At 46.0% G+C, this 21,796-nt stretch overlaps 1 protein-coding gene across 1 annotated transcript in view; it reads left to right on the forward strand.

Annotated features, from left to right (window-relative positions):
- Window positions 1–21,547, forward strand: part of NT5C1A (5'-nucleotidase, cytosolic IA) — a 46,416-nt gene extending 24,869 nt beyond the window's left edge. Inside the window, exons 5-6 of the mRNA XM_066574342.1 lie at window positions 8,198–8,382; window positions 18,623–21,547. Coding sequence (XP_066430439.1) covers window positions 8,198–8,382; window positions 18,623–18,967 — 530 coding nt within the window. The 3' untranslated portion in view covers window positions 18,968–21,547. The remainder of the gene's footprint in view (window positions 1–8,197; window positions 8,383–18,622) is intronic.
- The last annotated feature ends 249 nt before the right edge of the window (window positions 21,548–21,796 follow it).

Raw genomic sequence — 21,796 nt, forward strand, 5'->3', positions numbered from 1 at the left:
GGAAAGGGGTTCGAGAGTGATGCTATACCACAGGACCCTGGCGGACAAGCTGATGGTAAAATTCCCATCCGACAGTGCTAGTGGCAGAAGGTGCAGTTCTGAGGGCCAGGTAGCAGGGGAGGCGCGGAGATCAGGCAGCATGTACAGCACAGGCAGGGGAACACTCTCTAAGGCCTTTGACAGCTTTCTGGCTCCCCAGCAAGACTGTGTCACCGCTCCCCAGTCAAGGCTGAGTCGGCGGGAGCACTGTAAAAGGATGGTGAGGGAATACGTAGCCGATCGCACGACCGTCCTCCGTGACGCCTCTGCCCCCTACAACTACTGGGTGTCGAAGCTGGACACGTGGCCTGAACTCGCGCTGTATGCCCTGGAGGTGCTTGCTTGTCCTGCGGCTAGTGTCTTGTCAGAGAGGGTGTTTAGTGCGGTTGGGGGAATCATCACGGATAAGCGTACCCGCCTGTCAACCGACAGTGCCGACAGGCTTACACTCATCAAGATGAACAAAGCCTGGATTTCCCCAGACTTTTCTTCTCCACCAGCGGACAGCAGCGATACCTAAACAATACGTAGGCTGCACCCGCGGATGGAAGCATCGTTCTCTATCACCATCAAAAATGGGGACCTTTTAGCTTCATCAATCTGTGTATTATATTCATCCTCCTCCTCCTGCTCCTCCTCCTGAAACCTCACGTAATCACGCCGAACGGGCAATTTTTCTTAGGCCCACAAGGCTCAGTCATATAATTTTTGTAAACAATTTTTATATGTTTCAATGCTCATTAAAGCGTTGAAACTTGCGCCTGAACCAATTTTTATTTTATCTGGGCTGCCTTCAGGCCTAGTTACAAAGTAAGCCACATTAACCAAAGCGATTAATGGGTTTCACCTGCCCTCTTGGTTGGGCATGGGCAATTTTTCTGAGGTACATTAGTACTGTTGGTACACCAATATTTTGGGGCCCTCGCCTACAGTGTAATCCAATTAATTTTTTTCCCACCTGCATTAAAGCTGACGTTACATCAGCTGTGTTGGGCACTGCAATGGGATATATTTATGTACCGCCGGTGGGTTCCAGGGAGCCACCCATGCTGTCGGTCCACACGGAGTTGTAACTGCATGTGTCCACTTCTAAAGAACCCCAGTCTGACTGGGGCATGCAGTGTTGGCCGAAGCCCACCTGCATTAACCCCTTAATGACGCGGGCATTTTTCTTTTTCCATTTTTGTTTTTTCCTCCCCCCTTTAAAAAAATCATAACTCCTTTATTTATCCATTCACGTCGCTGTATGAGGGCTTGTTTTTTGCGGGACGAGTTGTATTTTTCAATGGTGCTATTTAAAGTACCATATAATGTACTGAAAAACTTTTAAAAAATTCTAAGTGGAGTAAAATGAAAAAAAAAACGACATTTTGCCATCTTTTAGTGCGTCTTGCTTCTACGGCGCACAAATGGCAACAAAAACGACATGATAACTTTATTCTATGGGTCGGTACGATTACTACGATGCCAAAGTTGTATAGGTTTCTTTTTACTATACTCCTCTTTTTTTTTTTTAAAGACATAAAATTTTTTTCAATTATTTTCTGCGGTCATTTTGTGCGTGCAATAACTTTTTTATTTTTCCGTCGACGTAGTTGAGCAAGGTTTCATTTTTTGCGGGATGTCCTGTAGTTTCTGATAGTACCGTTTTGGAATACATACGACTTTTTGATCGCTTTTTATTGCGTTTTCTCTGGAGACAGGGTAACTAAAAAAATGCATTTCTGGCGTTCTTCATTTCTTTTTACGAACGACGTTCACCGTGCGGGAAAAATTATGTGGTACTTTGATAGTTCGGACTTTTACGGACGCAGTGATACCAAATACATATTTTTAATTTATTATTTAGATTTTTTAATAATAGATATGGCAAAAGGGGGGTGATTTAAACTTTTACAACTTTTTTTTTTTTTCAATTAAAAAAAAACTTTATTGATTTTTTTTTTTTACTTTACTTTGAAGTCCCCCTGGGGGACTTTAAGATGCGATGCTTTGATCGCTCCTGCAGTATGACGTAATGCTATAGCATTACGTCATATTGCTTTTTGACAGGCAACCTATGAAGCCACCCCACGGGGACGGCTTGATAGGCAGTCTGCTAAGGCAGCCCTGGGGCCTTTCATTAGGCCCCCGGCTGCCATGGCACATGCACGGCTCTCCCGATCTCACCGCGGGGGGGCCGTGCGGGACCCCCGAACATCGTTCGGGGAACTTAAATGCCGCTGTCAGAATTGACAGCGGCATTTAAATGGTTAACAGCCGCGATCGGCCGCGCGGCCGCTTGCGGCTATTGCCCGCGGATGTCAGCTGTTATAAACAGCTGATGCCCGCACTGTATGAAGAGAGGTTGCATCGCAACCTCTCTTCATACATACCCCGACGCTCCATGACGTACCAGGTACGTCATTGGTCGTTAAGGGGTTAAACCTGACTTTACCTCAGCTGTGATGGGCAATGCAATGGGATATATTTATGTACCGCCGGTGGCTTCCTGGCACCCACCCATGCTGTCGGTCCACACGGAGTTGTAACTGCATGTGTCCAGTTCTAAAGAACCCCAGTCTGACTGGGGCATGCAGTGTTGGCCGAAGCCCACCTGCATTAAACCTGACATTACCTTAGCTGTGCTGGGCAATGCAATGGGATATATTTATGTACCGTCGGTGGCTTCCTGGCACCCACCCATGCTGTCGGTCCACACGGAGTTGTAACTGCATGTGTCCACTTGTAAAGAACCCCAGTCTGACTGGGGCATACAGTGTTGGCCGAAGCCCACCTGCATTAAACCTGACATTACCTCAGCTGTGCTGGGCAATGCAATGGGATATATTTATGTACCGCCGGTGGCTTCCTGGCACCCACCCATGCTGTCGGTCCACACGGAGTTGTAACTGCATGTGTCCACTTCTAAAGAACCCCAGTCTGACTGGGGCATGCAGTGTTGGCCGAAGCCCACCTGCATTAAACCTGACATTACCTCAGCTGTGCTGGGCAATGCAATGGGATATACTTATGTACCGCCGGTGGCTTCCTGGCACCCACCCATGCTGTCGGTCCACACGGAGTTGTAACTCCATGTGTCTACTTATAAAGAACCCCAGTCTGGCTGGGCATGCAGTGTGGGCCGAAGTCCACCTGCATTTAATCTGACGTTAGCTCTGCTGTCCAGGGCACTGCAATGGGATACATTTATGTACAGCCGGTGGGTTCCAGGGAGCCACCGATGCTGTGGGTGCACACGGAATTCCCATTGCGGAGTTGTACCTGCCTGTGACTATTTATAAAAAACCGCGGTCTGACTGGGGCATGCAGACACCTTGACAGAATGAATAGTGTGTGGCACATAGGTTCCCCATTGCTATGGCCACGTGTGCAGCTCCAGATGGAGGTGGCACAGGATTGGATTTCTCATTGCTTTTGTACAGCATTGTGGGCTATCGCCCCGCCCCTTTTAAAGAGGGACGCTGCCTAGCCGTGCCAACCCTCTGCAGTGTGTGCCTGCGGTTCCTCCTCATGGCAGACGCACTTCTAAATAGACATGAGGGTGGTGTGGCATGAGGGCAGCTGAAGGCTGCGCAGGGACACTTTGGTGTGCGCTGTGGACACTGGGTCGTGCGGGGGGTTGGGCAGCATGTAACCCAGGAGAAGTGGCAGCGGAGTGTCATGCAGGCAGTGATTGTGCTTTGTTGGAGGTAGTGTGGTGCTTAGCTAAGGTATGCATTGCTAATGAGGGCTTTTCAGAAGTAAAAATTGTTGGGAGGGGGGGGCCCACTCTTGCCGCTATTGTGGCTTAATAGTGGGACCTGGGAACTTGAGATGCAGCTCAACATGTAGCCCCTCGCCTGCCCTATCCGTTTCTGTGTCGTTCCCATCACTTTCTTGAATTGCCCAGATTTCACAAATGGAAACCTTAGCGAGCATCGGCGATATGCAAAAATGCTCGGGTCGCCCATTGACTTCAATAGGGTTCGTTACTCGAAACGAACCCTCGAGCATCGTGAAAATTTCATCCCGAGTAACGAGCACCAGAGCATTTTGGTGCTCGCTCATCTCTAGTACTAATATCCCATATGTGTTTATGCCCACCAAGTGCCCCATATCAAATTGTTCTCCCATATAAAATACAGCTGATTACCCGGCATTGCTCGTGTATTTTTTTTTTTTTAGACACGAAAATAATTTAAATATGTTATTTTTCTTGCCAATAGCAACCAATCACAGCTCAGCTATAATCTCTTACACTGCTGAGGTAAAATGAAAGCTGTGCTGTGATAGGTTGCTAAGGGCAACACAGATTTCCTTTTGGACAGCTTTCATAAGAGTGGGTGCTGGGCTCATTTCTGTGTGGTACATAGTGGCTTAGTGCTGGTGGGAAGCTGCGTGGTAGTTGGAGCAGAGGAGGAGGTTGTCTATGTAAGATATTATTATCTGATGAGCAGGAGGTCTGTGTAATATATTAGTATTTGAGGAGTATTAGTTTGGAAGAGGTCATCCGTGTAATAGATTAGCGTATGAGGAGGAGTAGGTCGTCTCTGTTAGATAAGACTGTGAAATAAAAACCATTTGCTCAAATGCAATTCTGGCATAACCCCCCCCCCCCCCTCCTACCCCGCAGGGGTAGTGGGGCTCTGTTACCCCCCCCCCCCCCCCCAAAAAAAAAAATTTGTCCCCATGGGATGAGTTATATATGTACCAAGTTTGGTTGAAATTGCTCCAGGCATTCATGAGTTATGGTGGCACATACATACATACATCCTATTTTATATATATATAGATTGGCAGATTCACAGTACTTTTCTACCCTTGTTCCCATGGGGAGTCCACTACTACCTGCTCTTCTGTGCTGCCTGGGCAGCAATGTCACACTGGTGGGTGCACTGATGTAATTACACTGCAAGTGTGTAGCATGAATTATTACTGGATGCCAGGAATTTTCAGACTAAAATGGAGTGGCTCCCTTCCATTTCTCAAAAAGATTGGTTTCCATGCCATCTGTCTCACATGGATTGCTTCCTATTCCTCCCTTCTCTCACATAGATTGCTCCCCATTTCTCTTCATCAGAGACTTTTCCCCAAGGCCCCTTCTTTCCCACACAGACTGCTCCCCATCCATGCCTCTCCCTCAGAGACTGTTCCCCAAGGCCACCTCTTTCCCTCAGAGAGTTTGTTCTCCATGGTCCTCTCTCTCATAGAATGCTCCCCATGTTTCCTACCCCTCTTTTACACAGACCACTCCTTATGGTTCCATCTGCCCATTCCCATAAACTGCTCCTCATGGATAACCCCCTTACACATACTGTTTGACATGGCCCCCCTCTCAGAGATTTCTTCATGGTTCACTCCTTGGCTCCTTCACTTCTTCATGGTTTCTACTGATTCAAGATCAGACAATGTAAGTTGCACTACATACACCGTATGTTAGAATGTGTCTGACGCCAGTGCAATGATATTACCTTTCTGGGTGAGCGGATAAACGCAAAACCACTCAGGGCAGTGGTCACATTGTATTACAGAGGAAAGGAAGAGAAAGAGCACTGTATCCTCCTTTTCTGCACTATAAAACTGCAAAAACCTCTGTTCATGTTTCGACTATTAGAAACACACTAAACAAGAATGGTGTTCATGGAAGAAGAGCAGAAAGGTAGCCACTGCTATCCAATAAACATTATGCCCCATCTTACGTTTTCCTGAGACCACTTGGATGTTTCACAATGCTTCTAGGAAAATGTTCTATTGACAAATGAGACTTTGGTAAAACTTTTTAGCGCAAAGGCACAACACTATATTTGGTGGAAACAGAACACTGCAAACCAACACCAAAACCACATCGCAACCATGAAGTATGGTGCAGGGAGCATCACAGTTTGGGGCTGCTTTGCTGGCTTAGGGCCTTGATTTCTTGGGATCATCTAGGGAACAATGATTTCTGAGGTGAATCACAACATTTTACAGGTGAATATTAGGGTAGCAGTCCATAAACTCAGGCTAAAGAGATGTTGGATGATGCAACAAGACAAGGACCAAAAAGCACACAGGTAAATCAACTAAAAGATGGTTGAAAAAGAAAAGTTGTGTTTTGGACTGACCTTAACCCTTTTGGAATGCTGAAAAGGGCCGCACTCGCAAGGCATGCCAGAAATATTAATGTACTAAAACATATTTACAGGGAGAAATGGTCCAAAATCCACGTTAACCTTGTGAAATGTTACTTATAGCTACAGGGATGTTTGGTAGAGGTTATTGCTAAAGAGGGACTTACAGTTTATTAAATGTAAGATTTCACTTAATTTCTCACTTTGTACTATGGATTATGGATGTTCACATAATATTTATTCAAACACCCAGTTGTCAATTTATTCATGAATTTCTAGGAAGAAAAATAGAGGAACGGCACAATGTAGCACTCTAAGAAAATATGCTACATAATTGTTGTTTTTTCAATGCTCCCACCCCCCTAATCCTGTTCCAATCAACATAAAACTGGGCCGTGTAAAACTTCAGCTCAATCGGACAACTGCTAGGTGACCCTCAAACACCTTGAAGTTGGAACATAGTATACGCAATTATGCAATCATTCATTCCGTTCAAAAGCGGTATACTATTCCCTATCTCAACCATTTTCTTTTTTCTTCTTAGAGAAGTTTATGTGAACACAACTAGGCAACCCCAGCAATTGTTTAAAAACATGTTTAAAACAAAAATAATGTTTTGCTGAAAATAGGTAAATAGAATATAATCATTGAATTCAATTATTTTTTTGGCAAAGACTAAGGCCTCATGCCCACGGCCGTGACAGACTCCGCCAGCGGAATATGGCAGCGGAGCCCATCATTGTGCCCCCCAAAAACGCCATACTCACCTCTCCGGATCCAGCTTGCGCGTCCCACATGCCGTGTCGGTGCGCATCACAGTACAGTGCATGTTGCGCCGGCAGTGCGGTATGACGCGGTCGGGAGTGGGTGGGGACGTATAATCAAGCAATACTTCCGCTGTGCTCACAGCGGAAGTGTAGCGTGACAGCCAGCTTGCATTGACTACAATGGAAGCCGGCCTCGCATTTTTTCGCGGCAACTAGAGCATGCCGTGGTTTCTTTCACACTGCGGAATTCCGTGGTAGAATTTAGCAGTGTGAACATTGAGCTATTAGGTTCAATAGAACCTAATAGCTGTGGCATAACGCCGTGAATTACCGCCATGTGAAACGCGGCAGAAATCTGGCAAACGATGCCCGACACTCAGCCCTGCACATACTCGCTCGCATGTTACTGCATGGGAACTAGTACCGATGGCTCACAGCCGGGTGGCTGGAGGAGATTTCTCTGCTCTTACTCCCCTGCCCCTGTACATTGACATAGCAGACGTTCAGTACTGAACAGCTGCTATTTAAGTTGCAGCCAATCAGGAGGCTGAAATCGGCACACGTGGTGGGGCGGAGCTACGCGATGACGCGCAGAAGGGGGCGGAGCCAGAACGCCGTTGCTGCCGGGCAGACCCGAAGGCATACCCGGGAAGACCCTTCTGCGCAAGCGCGTCTAATCGGGCGATTAGACGCTGAAGTTAGACGGAGCCATGGAGACGGGGACGCCAGCGCAGGGAAGGAAAGTGAATAACTTCTGTATGGCTCATATTTAATGCACGATGTATATTACAAAGTGCATTAATATGGCCATACAGAAGTGTATAACCCCACTTGCTTTCGCGAGACAACCCCTTTAACTTAATTCAATTATTGAAAATTCACATTAATTTCCAGTGCTTGTGATCATAAATAAAATAACTCAAACTAATTTTTATCTGAAAAAATGAATTTCTGGGTGAAAATGTCAAAGCTTCATGGTTGAAGAGGGTTGATTTGCAGTTGTATGATTGAGCTAAAATTTTGCATAGATCGTATTTTTGTTGATTGGAACGAGATAGGCGGGTGGCAGCTAAACTTTTAGAAAGTTTAGAAAAATAAAGGCCACTATAATATATATATATATATATATATATATATATATATATATATATATATATATATATATATATATATATATATATATATATATATATATATTTATATACTAAAATAGACATGTCAGGAAAGAGACTGGTGCTTTTTAGTGATTTGACTCTCTTTACAATTTAATATATGTATACATTTTTGTTATGCCTTCAGGTATCGCTGCTGCAACAATTTTCAACCCAAGTCACAATGTGTCTATTAATGAAGATCAGTTGCGGGTGGCATTCGATGGAGATGCTGTTCTGTTTTCTGATGAATCAGAAAAGATTGTGAAAGAGCATGGTTTGGACAAATTCTTTGAGCATGAAAAGGCTTATGAGAACAAGCCACTGGCACAGGTATATACTAGGTGTTTTACATACATGTGACTTTATTGTCCACTTTACTTTCCACCAGAGGTCAGATACAATGGGATCTGCCTCTAACCTGTGAGCAAGATTAGGTCCACAAGGGTTTTCAACCTTTGAATATAAATAAGAATAACTTATTTACTGTCATAAAACTGAGATCTTGACAGTGGTAAGGAACTAAAAGAGATTTTCGAAAGCTTGATAACTTTTCATTATACAATGCTTATAGTGAATGTTGTCTACTAAATAAAGCCATGTTGTTCATAGATTGATGATTCTGCTGTATCTATTTGCATCCAGTTATATCTATTTTTATTCATTTCTATAGAATAGAGTTTTTTTCTCTTTTTAGTTTTTAAAGATGCTAATTTAAATTGCAAAAATATTGAAGTAAAGTAGACTTTAAAACAGATGGTGCAACAGGATGCCTATCCTGTAGCATCCTATTAACATAGATTTACATTGTAAAAGATCTGTCAGGATCCATTTTTCAACAGGAGAAAAAATAATAGTCTCTGTTAATATATTCTGTTAAAAAATGGATGCTGACTAGAGATGAGCGAGCTTACTCGTTAAGGCATATTACTTGAGCGAGTATCGCCATTTTTGAGTACATGCCTGATCATCCAAAAAGATTCGGGGGCCAGCGGGGGTGAGCGGTGAGTTGCGGGAGTGAGCAGGGAGGAGCGGGGGGGGGGGGGGGGGTGAGAGAGAGAGATCTTCCCTTCATTCCCCCCCGCCAGCCCCTGAATCTTTTCGGGCAAGCAGGCATGTACTCGAAAATGGCAATACTCGCTCTAGTAATTTCCCTTAACGAGTACACTCGCTCATCTCTAATCCTGACAGAAATTTGTCACACAGATACAAATGAAAACTTTAAAACATGATGGATGCCCCATTTAAAATGTATAGATCTATTAACAGATCCATTTGAAAAAAATTAATAAATACTGTAAATATAATGGACGTTACAACAAAATAGCCAAACATGGTGTGAACAGGACCTTACTAATCAAACTACTAACGAACACTTGTCTTAATGTTTGTGTGTGAGTGCTTCTGATGCTCCGCCCCTGTTGATGTCATTGCTCTGCCCCCTGGTGATGCCATTGAAGGTCCTACAACATATATAAAACACAGAGTCTGACCGATAGAAGAACAACATAGTTAGGGCTCTTGGAAGGGGAGAACAAAAATAACACACTAAGAATACAACTAAGCCTTTATTATCTCAGAAGACACAACTCAGCGGTCCTGACAGAAGACAACAACCAACCACGACCACAGAGATCCGGTATTATTGTATCTTGATGCCACCAGGAAGTCCTGGTGGAGTCGAGCTTGACAGGGGGAAGATGCCCCTCTCTACCTCATTGGCTGCCGACAACGATCCCCTGCAGGTCCTGGTTGCCCACTATTCTTCTGCTGTTGCTGCTCACGGCGCAGAGGGAAGTGTACCCGCAACTGCTGTAATTATGCTTGGCCCTTCCCCGCTGCTCTTCCCGGTGTGCATTGCTGGCAGGGCACTGTATTTTGCCAGTATGGGCTCCCTTCTCAAGGAAGCTACCCCTCGCCCCTGGCCTCATGTAACTGTGCATGGGCTCCCAGTGTCCATGGTGTCCTCCTGCATTGTGCTCTTTGGACAGCCGTGGCGCTGAGGGCTCCCTGCTTCCGACGGCGATGAGCATTGCGGGGGGCGGGGGAGGGGGGGTTGTCCGGCGGCAGGGAAGGCGCTTCAGGCGGCTGTCTTCTCCCTCGTGGCGACAACCTTCTGTGGTGAAATGCAGCGTGTGGGACCTCTTCCGGGGTGGCTGCGGGAAAGGCGCTTGCAGGTCTGGGGTGTGCTGCAGTGGGCCCCGCTGTCTGCATCACAAGCAGTAGAGGCCCGATGTAGTCGGACAATATTTGTGCGGTTGGCTTGCAGTGTTTTAGGAAAAATTATGGCTGGAGGGGCGAGGTAGTGAGAAATTCATAGTGGCAGTGGATTCAAGCCTCCAGGGCAGATAATCTAATACGGCTGGCAAGCAAGCTCCTAGCAGCATCTATTGGCTGCAAACAGGCTGCTAGGACCTTCCATACTTGCCAGATGCGACTTTGTAGCATCAAATGCAACTTTGTAGTGCTACAAAATTGCGGTATTGCCGCGAGAAGACCCAGCGATATTGCCCGTGTGAAGCAGGCCTTATAGTCTGTATGGTCTTGGGAGCATGGCCCTCGCCCCTATTGTTCAAGATGTGCATTGGTTAATTACTGGATGTTATGACCTATTTTGTGTATGTTTTCAACAATTTGTATGTTGTTGCTATACGAGTATAAATAAAGATTATTATTATCTGTGAATGTCTGTACATAGAAAAAAAGGGAAATCTTTCAGCACTCAATGTCAGTATAAAAATGTATCCTTTATTCTGTATTTCCTAAAAGCAAAATAAAGAGGAGTAAAAGATAAAAAACACAGAACATTAGTGACGCGTTTCGAACCTAAAAATCTTGGCTCTCATTCATAGTTTCATATGGATCTTACTGAACTCATATTATACATATGTTTAATTAGTAGCGACATTGTGACATATGAAATGGTTAAATGTACTCAATTAGATTAGTCATATGGTTCTTGTGTGTGCTGAAGGGTAGGTGTTAGTCTTAAATTCTCTGTTTTTCATTATGGAACTGAACTATATATAAAAGCCAAGTTCTTTAGGTTCAAAACGCATCACTGATATTCTGTGTTTCTTATCTTCTACCTCTCTTTATGTTGCTTTCAAGAAGTATGGAATAAAGGATACATTTTTTAAATAACATTAAGTGCTGAAAGATATGCCTTTTTCCTCTATGGATTTGTGTTCATGACTGGAGTGTACTTTTCCCTGTACCATCTAAGAGTTAATCGAGATTCGTAAATAGTAAGTTGATTTTTTGTTTCAACTAAATGTCTGTACATACACAGATAACTGTCAATCACTGATAGCTCCGCCCATTGGACTTTTCAGCTCAAAATAAACAGGGATATAAATAAATAAAATACAAGTTACAATAAATGTTCTTCTACAAAGCTAAGGGGGTGGACAAAAATATGGAAACACCGTACAAAATGCATGCCTTAAGTTATATGTGATTATAAATCATTTTTCAATAAGACATGTAGAGAGTAGAGACCAATTTTAAGTGGAGGTAATATGACATAGATGCTGCCAGGCAGAAGTAAACATCTGCCGTAGCAACAAGGTTCTATTAGTCTGGAGTTTGAGCTACACCATCTGGCTCCCAAAACCACCTAGAGCAGGCCAACAGGTGAAGCAAATAAAAATTTGGTGGGAAAGCTCTCAGTCAAGCAGGGGTCAAAAGGGCAGCTTAGTTCTAATGATTAAAATCCCATGCATTACTAAGGGGTTTCCATATTTTTGACCACCGCCTATATATATATATCTCAATCTGCTTTATAACATGCTACCTGCAGTTTAGACCATATTTTTAAGTTGACAGACTCCCTTTAAACTGAAGGCAATCATTAACATTACAAAACTGACTCAACTTATGTGACTGCAATTGGAAAACAGGTGGGTAACAAGTGGATTATTATCGCCTTGTAAGCAGATGAATCAGAAAGCCAAGAATGTTAATTATTAGAGATGAGCGAGCACCAAAATGCTTGGGTGCTCGTTACTCGGGACGAAATTATCGCGATGCTCGAGGGTTCGTTTCGAGTAACGAACCCCATTGAAGTCAATGGGCGACCCGAGCATTTTTGTATATCGCTGATGCTCGCTAAGGTTTCCATTTGTGAAAATCTGGGCAATTCAAGAAAGTGATGGGAACGACACAGCAACGGATAGGGCAGGCGAGGGGCTACATGTTGGGCTGCATCTCAAGTTCCCAGGTCCCACTATTAAGCCACAATAGCGGCAAGAGTGCCCCCCCCTACCCACAACTTTTACTTCTGAAAAGCCCTCATTAGCAATGCATACCTTAGCTAAGCACCACACTACCTCCAGCAAAGCACAATCACTGCCTGCATGACACTCCGCTGCCACTTCTCCTGGGTTACATGCTGCCCAACCCCCCCCCCCCCCCCCCCCGCACGACGCAGTGTCCACAGCGCACACCAAAGTGTCCCTGCGCAGTCTTCAGCTGCACTCATGCCACACCACCCTCATGTCTATTAGTTACAACTCCCTTTGGACCCACAGCGTGGGTGGCTCCCTGGAACCCACCGGCGGTACATAAATATATCCCATTGCAGTGCCCAGCACAGCTGATGTAACGTCAGCTTTAATGCAGGTGGGCAAAAAATTAATTGGATTACACTGTAGGCGAGGGCCCCCAAAAATTGGTGTACCAACAGTACTAATATACCTCAGAAAAATTGCCCATGCCCAACCAAGAGGGCCGGTGAAACCCATTAATCGCTTTGGTTAATGTGGCTTAATTTGTAACTAGGCCTGGAGGCAGCCCAGTTAAAATAGAAATTGGTTCAGGTGAAAGTTTCAACGCTTTAATGAGCATTGAAACGTATAAAAATTGTTTACAAAAATTATATGACTGAGCCTTGTGGGCCTAAGAAAAATTGCCCGTTCGGCGTGATTACGTTAGGTTTCAGGAGGAGGAGCAGGAGGAGGAGGATGAATATTATACACAGATTGATGAAGCTAAAAGGTCCACGTTTTTGATGGTGATAGAGAACAATGCTTCCATCCGCGGGTGCAGCCTACGTATTGTTTAGGTATCGCTGCTGTCCGTTGGTGGAGAAGAGAAGTCTGGGGAAATCCAGGCTTTGTTCATCTTGATGAGTGTAAGCCTGTCGGCACTGTCGGTTGACAGGCGGGTACGCTTATCTGTGATGATTCCCCCAGCCGCACTAAACACCCTCTCTGACAAGACGCTAGCCGCAGGACAAGCAAGCACCTCCAGGGCATACAGCGCGAGTTCAGGCCACGTGTCCAGCTTCGACACCCAGTAGTTGTAGGGGGCAGAGGCGTCACGGAGGATGGTCGTGCGATCGGCTACGTACTCCCTCAGCATCCTTTTACAGTGCTCCCGCCGACTCAGCCTTGACTGGGGAGCGGTGACACAGTCTTGCTGGGGAGCCAGAAAGCTGTCAAAGGCCTTAGAGAGTGTTCCCCTGCCTGTGCTGTACATGCTGCCTGATCTCCGCGCCTCCCTTGCTACCTGGCCCTCGGAACTGCGCCTTCTGCCACTAGCGCTGTCGGATGGGAATTTTACCATCAGTTTGTCCGCCAGGGTCCTGTGGTATAGCATCACTCTCGAACCCCTTTCCTCTTCGGGTATGAGAGTGGAAAGGTTCTCCTTATACCGTGGGTCGAGCAGTGTGTACACCCAGTAATCCGTAGTGGCCAGAATGCGTGTAACGCGAGGGTCACGAGAAAGGCATCCTAACATGAAGTCAGCCATGTGTGCCAGGGTACTTGTACACAACACATGGCTGTACTCACTAGGAAGATCACTTTCAGGATCCTCCTCCTCCTCAGGCCATACACGCTGAAAGGATGACAGGCAAGCAGCATGGGTACCCTCAGCAGTGGGCCAAACTGTCTCTTCCCCCTCCTCCTCATCCTCCTCATGCTCCTCCTCCTCCTCCTCAACGCGCTGAGATAAAGACAGGAGGGTGCTCTGACTATCCAGCGACATACTGTCTTCCCCCGCCTCTGTTTCCGAGCGCAAAGCGTCTGCCTTTATGCTTTGCAGGGAACTTCTCAAGAGGCATAGCAGAGGAATGGTGACGCTAATGATTGCAGCATCGCCGCTCACCATCTGGGTAGACTCCTCAAAGTTTCCAAGGACCTGGCAGATGTCTGTCAACCAGGCCCACTCTTCTGTAAAGAATTGAGGAGGCTGACTCCCACTACGCCGCCCATGTTGGAGTTGGTATTCCACTATAGCTCTACGCTGCTCATAGAGCCTGGCCAACATGTGGAGCGTAGAGTTCCACCGTGTGGGCATGTCGCACAGCAGTCGGTGCACTGGCAGATGAAACCGATGTTGCAGGGTGCGCAGGGTGGCAGCGTCCGTGTGGGACTTGCGGAAATGTGCGCAGAGCCGGCGCACCTTTCCGAGCAGGTCAGACAAGCGTGGGTAGCTTTTCAGAAAGCGCTGAACCACCAAATTAAAGACGTGGGCCAGACATGGCACATGCGTGAGGCTGCCGAGCTGCAGAGCCGCCACCAGGTTACGGCAGTTGTCACACACGACCATGCCCGGTTGGAGGCTCAGCGGCGCAAGCCAGCGGTCGGTCTGCTCTGTCAGACCCTGCAGCAGTTCGTGGGCCGTGTGCCTCTTCTCTCCTAAGCTGAGTAGTTTCAGCACGGCCTGCTGACGCTTGCCCACCGCTGTGCTGCCGTGCCGCGCGACACCGACTGCTGGCGACGTGCTGCTGCTGACACATCTTGATTGCGAGACAGAGGTTGCGTAGGAGGAGGAGGAGGAGGAGGAGGGTGGTTTAGTGGAGGAAGCATACACCGCCGCAGATACCACCACCGAGCTGGGGCCCGCAATTCTGGGGGTGGGTAGGACGTGAGCGGTCCCAGGCTCTGACTCTGTCCCAGCCTCCACTAAATTCACCCAATGTGCCGTCAGGGAGATGTAGTGGCCCTGCCCGCCTGTGCTTGTCCACGTGTCCGTTGTTAAGTGGACCTTGCCAGTAACCGCGTTGGTGAGGGCGCGTACAATGTTGCGGGAGACGTGGTCATGCAGGGCTGGGACGGCACATCGGGAAAAGTAGTGGCGACTGGGAACTGAGTAGCGCGGGGCCGCCGCCGCCATCATACTTTTGAAAGCCTCCGTTTCCACAACCCTATACGGCAGCATCTCCAGGCTGATAAATTTGGCTATGTGCACGTTTAACCTTTGAGCACCTCGGCCTCTGCAGGGTGGCATGGCACGAGGGGGTGCTTTGGGAAACAGTTGGTGGATTATTCGGTCTGGCCCTGCCTCTACCCCTGGCCACCGCACTGCCTCTTCCAACCTGCCCTGCTGCTGCACTTGCCTCCCCCTCTGAAGACCTGTCCTCAGTAGGCGTAGCAAACCAGGTGGGGTCAGTCACCTCATCGTCCTGCTGCTCTTCCTCCGAATCCTCTGTGCGCTCCTCCCTCGGACTTACTCCAATTACTACTACCTGAGTGATAGACAACTGTGTCTCATCGTCATCGTCCTCCTCACCCACTGAAAACTCTTGAGACAGTTGCCGGAAGTCCCCAGCCTCATCCCCCGGACCCCGGGAACTTTCCAAAGGTTGGGCATCGGTCACGACAAACTCCTCCGGTGGGAGAGGAACCATTGCTGGCTATTCTGGGCCGGGGCCCGGGAACAGTTCCTGGGAGTCTGCCTGCTCCTCAGAATGTGTCATTGTAATGGAGTGAGGAGGCTGGGAGGAAGGAGGAGCAGCAGCCAGAGGATTCAGAGTTGCAGCAGTGGACGGCGCAGAATTCTGGGTGGTCAATAGATTGCTGGATGCACTTTCTGCCATCCACGACAGGACCTGCTCACACTGCTCATTTTCTAATAAAGGTCTACCGCGTGGACCCATTAATTGTGAGATGAATGTGGGGACGCCAGAAACGTGCCTCTCTCCTAATCCTGCAGCAGTCGGCTGCGATACACCTGGATCAGGAGCTCGGCCTGTGCCCACACCCTGACTTGGACCTCCACGTCCTCGCCCGCGTCCACGTCCTCTAGGCCTACCCCTACCCCTCAGCATGCTGTATTACCAGTAGTGCAGAAACAGAACGATGTAATTAAATGTGCCGCTTATTGGCCTGTGGTTGGAGGCTGACTTCCCTTACGGAACGCACAGCAGAGCCAGGAAACAATTTTGCGCACTCCTGTAGTGAGACGTAGGTGCGTATGACTGAGCTAGTGGAATTCACAGCGCAGAAGCAGTCAAGTGGCCAAAGGCCAGTAGTAGGCCTTAAGTATTTTGCTTCTATTTTTTTTAAATGCTGAGCTGATACAGCAGACAGATACAGCAGGCAGCGTATAATATTATGTATACTCTTTCCCTCTGGTGGGATGACAGCGCTGATGTAACAGAGACAGCAGATCCAGGAAACAATTTTGCGCAAGCCTGCTGTAACGCTTAGCTGCGTATTAATTAGGACTACTACCCCCAGCAGATAGATACTGTAGGCAGCGTATAATATTATGTATACTCTTTCCCTCTGGCGGGATGACGGCGATCATGTAACAGAGACAGCAGATCCAGGAAACAATTTTGCGCAAGCCTGCTGTAACGCTTAGCTGCGTATTAATTAGGACTACTACCCCCAGCAGATAGATACTGTAGGCAGCGTATAATATTATGTATACTCTTTCCCTCTGGCGGGATGATGGCGATCATGTAACAGAGACAGCAGATCCAGGAAACAATTTTGCGCAAGCCTGCTGTAACGCTTAGCTGCGTATTAATTACGACTACTACCCCCAGCAGATAGATACTGTAGGCAGCGTATAATATTATGTATACTCTTTCCCTCTGGCGGGATGACGGCGATCATGTAACAGAGACAGCAGATCCAGGAAACAATTTTGCGCAAGCCTGCTGTAACGCTTAGCTGCGTATTAATTACGACTACTACCCCCAGCAGATAGATACTGTAGGCAGCGTATAATATTATGTATACTGTTTCCCTCTGGCGGGATGACGGCGATCAATTTTTTGGAAAAAGCCCACTGCCTATATAGCCTGAATATCTCTTTCCCTGCCTCACCAGTACTGGCCCTATACTCTGTACAATGACTGCAGACTGCGGACGCAATGCTCTGCACGGCCGATATAGAAGAAGCCTCAACAGTACTGCACATGGTCAGATGTGGCCCTAAGAAGGACCGTTGGGGTTCTTGAAGCCTAAAATAACTCCTAACGCTCTCCCTATAGCAGCTCCGGCACCAGCAGCACTGTCCCTGATCTCTGTTAGAATGCATCTGTGGCGAGCCGTGGGAGGGCTTGATTTATATACTCGGGTGACACCTGATCTCGCCAGCAACTCACTGCAGGGGGGTGGTATAGGGCTTGAACGTCGCAGGGGTAAGTTGTAATGCCTTCCCTGTCTTTCTATTGGCCAGAAAAGCGCGCTAACGTCTCAGAGATGAAAGTGAAAGTAACTCGAACATCACGTGTGGTACTCGCCTCTAGTAACGAGCATCTCGAACACGCTAATACTCGAACGAGTATCAAGCTCGGACGAGTACGTTCGCTCATCTCTAATTATTATACATAAAAATACAGGAGAAATAGAAGTCTAGCTTCTGTTTTACATTTACAAACTGAAGACTACACTGCCCGCCAGAAGAAAAGTATGCAAAAAATGTCAGCCACACAATTTATCTTGGTGTATGTTTATCATTTTTAACTGCATCTACTCCAAAATAAAAGTTTTGGTGACAGCTTTTATAAATGTACTGTGGTGCTGTAGTACACAAATTGGCATATAGGGGGCAACATAAAAGTATCAGTTCCTGCAAATCTCAGGGGGGAGGCATATATCTATATTACACTCAAGTTCAGCACTATGGAGCAATTCCAGCAACCTGATTGGTTGTTTGGCTTGTCTGATTCAACCTCAGTTGTTTGGGTTCCCTGATTCAACCTGATTGGTTGTTAGTGCTGAACTTGAGTGTAATATAGATTTATGCAGTGGGGAGGTTGGCTGTCAGCCAAAGTACCTGGGTGTAGGAACAGCCATCAAGCACTTGGAGCCTGAGGTCCGTGTGGACCAGTCTAGGCCCGTCACAAAAGTCTGACAGAGGAGGACGACCTCTAGACGCCTACTAGACGCCCCAGGTGGGGGATAGTGACGGATACCCTATAGGTTGTGAACCCTGAGATTGTGTATGTACTAGGACTGCTTGCTGTGATATGTGGAATAAATGCTGACAGGTGCCAGAATTGAAAGAAACTCCATATCTTATAAACCTTTCTGCATGTGTGCCAACCATCCTGATGAAAAGATGGCGATCCTAACAGGCAAGTAACCCCCAGGTTGATACAGTACCTAAAGGATGAGTGTGATACAACTAACACAGTTATTATGGGCATACTTCATCCTGTTGACAGTTGCATTTTTGTTGAGTTCCTTGGCAAATAAAATTTAAATTTCTGTCACTTATTGCATTTAGATATTTGTCTTTGGCACTGTCATGTCAGATTACCTTGTAAATACTGTATTGGCCCTTTTTTGTTAATTTAGTGATTGCTTTTATTTCTTTTTTTCCTCAGGGTCCATTAAAAGGTTTCCTGGAATCTCTTGGAAAATTACAGAAAAAATTCTATCAAAAGGGAATGAGAATGAACTGCCCAATACGCACATACTTGGTTACTGCTCGTAGTGCAGCAAGTTCTGGGGCGCGAGCTCTAAAAACTTTACGTAGCTGGGGCCTTGAAACTGATGAGGCTCTATTCTTGGCTGGAGCCCCAAAAGGACCTCTTCTGGAAAAAATACGCCCACATATATTCTTTGATGATCAGATGTTCCACGTAGAAGGAGCCCAAGAGATGGGAACAATAGCAGCGCATGTCCCTTATGGTGTGGGGCAAAGACACAAGCATAAGAACACCAAGTGATACGAATGTAAAAACTTGTCCTGTTACCTCACCACCCTGGAATTCATTTTATATCTGATACACAAAACTGTTACAATTTACTTCCAGAGATATTTACTACATTCTATAATGATGGCTGGGGGACACACCTCCGCTATTATTTCCATTGGTGGGCTTCCTCATTAGCCTAACAATAGAAATAACAGAAGGGTCACAACCAGAATTTAACTAACACAGACAATGCCTATTGGACCTCAGTGACTATAACAAGCCCGTCGGACTTCTGTCTCACTCCAAACTGACCTTCCAACGCAAGTGTGAGCAGAGCTTTAGCACTAAATATCAGAATGTCTAAGGTAACATCTGGTGACTAATGGAACTATTTGCTGTGAATTAATTTAGGAATGTAACAAATGGAAGTCCAAGGAATTAGCACATACAGGATATACACCATAACATGCCATGACAAATATAAGTTAGCAAGTGCATGTCTAATATATGCTAATTAAAGTACCATAACCTACTCTTTAAAATGAGCTTGTGCAACTGAAAATTTCAGCCACCAGAGCCCTCTTGGGGCATTAGACTAATCAAATGTTTGGCTTAGCCTATGCAACACCAAAATATCACAGATCAGGGGGTGTTCATGCTTTTATTTAGGGTGGTTTTGCATGCTTTCATAATACATATGATTTGGCAATTTATTACTTACAAGGCTATTTACATCTGGCATTGATAGAATTCAATTAAGTACACTTACTAGTGGCAATTCCTTGATATCATCATTAAATTGCTAGTGTAATCACATGGCACAGGGGTGAGACACCAAAGTTAACTTGTGCGGTTTAATTGCCAGATCATCAATAACATCGAATTGTGTGAAGTCACCTTTACTTCTAATTGTAAGGGCATCTTATACATTTTACTAACAGTTCCACCTGCTAAATCAAGCTACAGAGGCCTTAGATTTTTATGTCTCGTGATCAGTTGTCTTATATCTTAACTGATGGAGTGTGAGACTTTAAAGGTCTATCAGGGTGTTAATATTTGCGCTTCCATGTGTTCTTATATCTGTGTGCTAGACTTTTTATTTTCTGGACCTGGTTTCCTCAGATGCTTATTCTGTAAATTCAGCACAGGAATTTTAAGTGTCTTGCCCACTAGTAGCACTTTGTGACAGTATTAATTTGCATTTTAAAAGTATGGTAGCTTTTATTAAAGTTTTTGGTACATATTACTGTATATTGTTTCCCTCACCTGCAGAAGACAAATAAATTGGGTCCTTTTCAATATCAACTTTAATGTAGTAATTAACATAATATGGCTCAACAAATTTGTTAAAGGGGTTCTGACATGAAAAAAAAAAAATTGTACTCACCTTGCCTGGCCTGGCCCGATCGCCAGGTATGTCCCCTCCAGCCGGCATCATCTTCTGTGCCTTTAAAGCAGAGCAGGAGCGGTCAAAAAGACCGCTTCCTGCTCTGGTCCGTCCGTCAGGCACTTCCGAGGTCAACGGACGGACCGCCACAGCAAGCACGTCACAAGCAGTGCTTGCTGTGGGCGGCCCGTCCGTCCTGGCTGAACTCCGGAGTGCTGAGCATGCGCAGTGGAGACGCGGCCCGTCCTGACTCCTGTCAGAGGGCACCTCTCCACTGCGCATGCGCGCGATCCCGGAGCGGCGCGGCTGCTGGAGGAAAAAGACTGCCTGCCGGGAGACATACTAGCACTTTCTGCTTAGGTTAAGCAGCGCTGCTGATTAGAGCCACCTGATTGGCTCTTCGGCACCACGTGACTGCACAGCGTGCACCAATCAGGTGGCTCTAGTCAGGCTGCTTAACCTGAGCAGAAAGTGCTAATATGCTGCCGGGAGATGACCCCCCGATGTCAACAACAACAGGAGAACAGGTAAGTATAAGATTTTTATGCTTTAGCAGCCATTAACCCATGGGTTCCCTGGGTCCATTAGGCAGACCAGGGAACAATGGCTGCTAAAGCATAAAAAAATTATTTGTGTCAGAACCCCTTTAAGAGTTGTCTCATCACAGACAACTCCTTTCCGAATGCAGCCACGCTAGTGGTCAACGGATGATTGTGAATTTGGCTTCTGGACAATGAGAAGACAAGATCAGACAAGGGAAAGCATGCAGGAGAAATATAGCATTACATAGTGGCCTTTAAGATGAATGGCCATCTTTGTAATACAGGGACATCTCAAATTCACTGGAGGGGTTGCCACTCTTACAGAGCAGCTCTTCATTCTGTCTCGTGAAAGTGGAGGAGTTCCAAATGGGGGCTCTCCTCTATGACAACCATTTTCCCTATATGTATAGACCGGAATTGTCTTCATGAGGCAACAACTAGAGGATCCATATAAACATCAATTAGGTGGCTGGAAAGCGAAGCAACTAGAATGGCAGTCTACTGAATATATGTTTGTATATGTTATATGTTATTGAGCTCAAATATTTTTTCACCTCTGGAGTATTTTGTGCCTTTATGTGACCTGGATTGTGCAATGGAATGTATGGTTTTCCTAAGAATATAAACCATGGAATGTATAAAGCATCTTGTATGCTATTTAAAATAAAAAATAAAACCCCAGTATGATGCATTATTGAGCCAAAATATTGGTTATCTAGGGTGTAATATTTATATTATTTTTGGACAAGATGTTTGGCTTTTCTGTTTATTCTCTTGGAAGCATTTGGCTTAAAAACGAATTCCATGACTGCATTCCCACATCAAATGTTATTTTAGTTTCACAGCAGGAAACAAACTTCTCTATCTACAGTAACTCTGATGTTTTGCATTCCATGTTTGCTCTACTCATAGGAGCAGTTATCATAACTC

Source organism: Eleutherodactylus coqui, chromosome 1 (genome assembly GCF_035609145.1).
Source record: "Eleutherodactylus coqui strain aEleCoq1 chromosome 1, aEleCoq1.hap1, whole genome shotgun sequence".
In the NCBI taxonomy this organism is placed as follows: domain Eukaryota; kingdom Metazoa; phylum Chordata; class Amphibia; order Anura; family Eleutherodactylidae; genus Eleutherodactylus; species Eleutherodactylus coqui.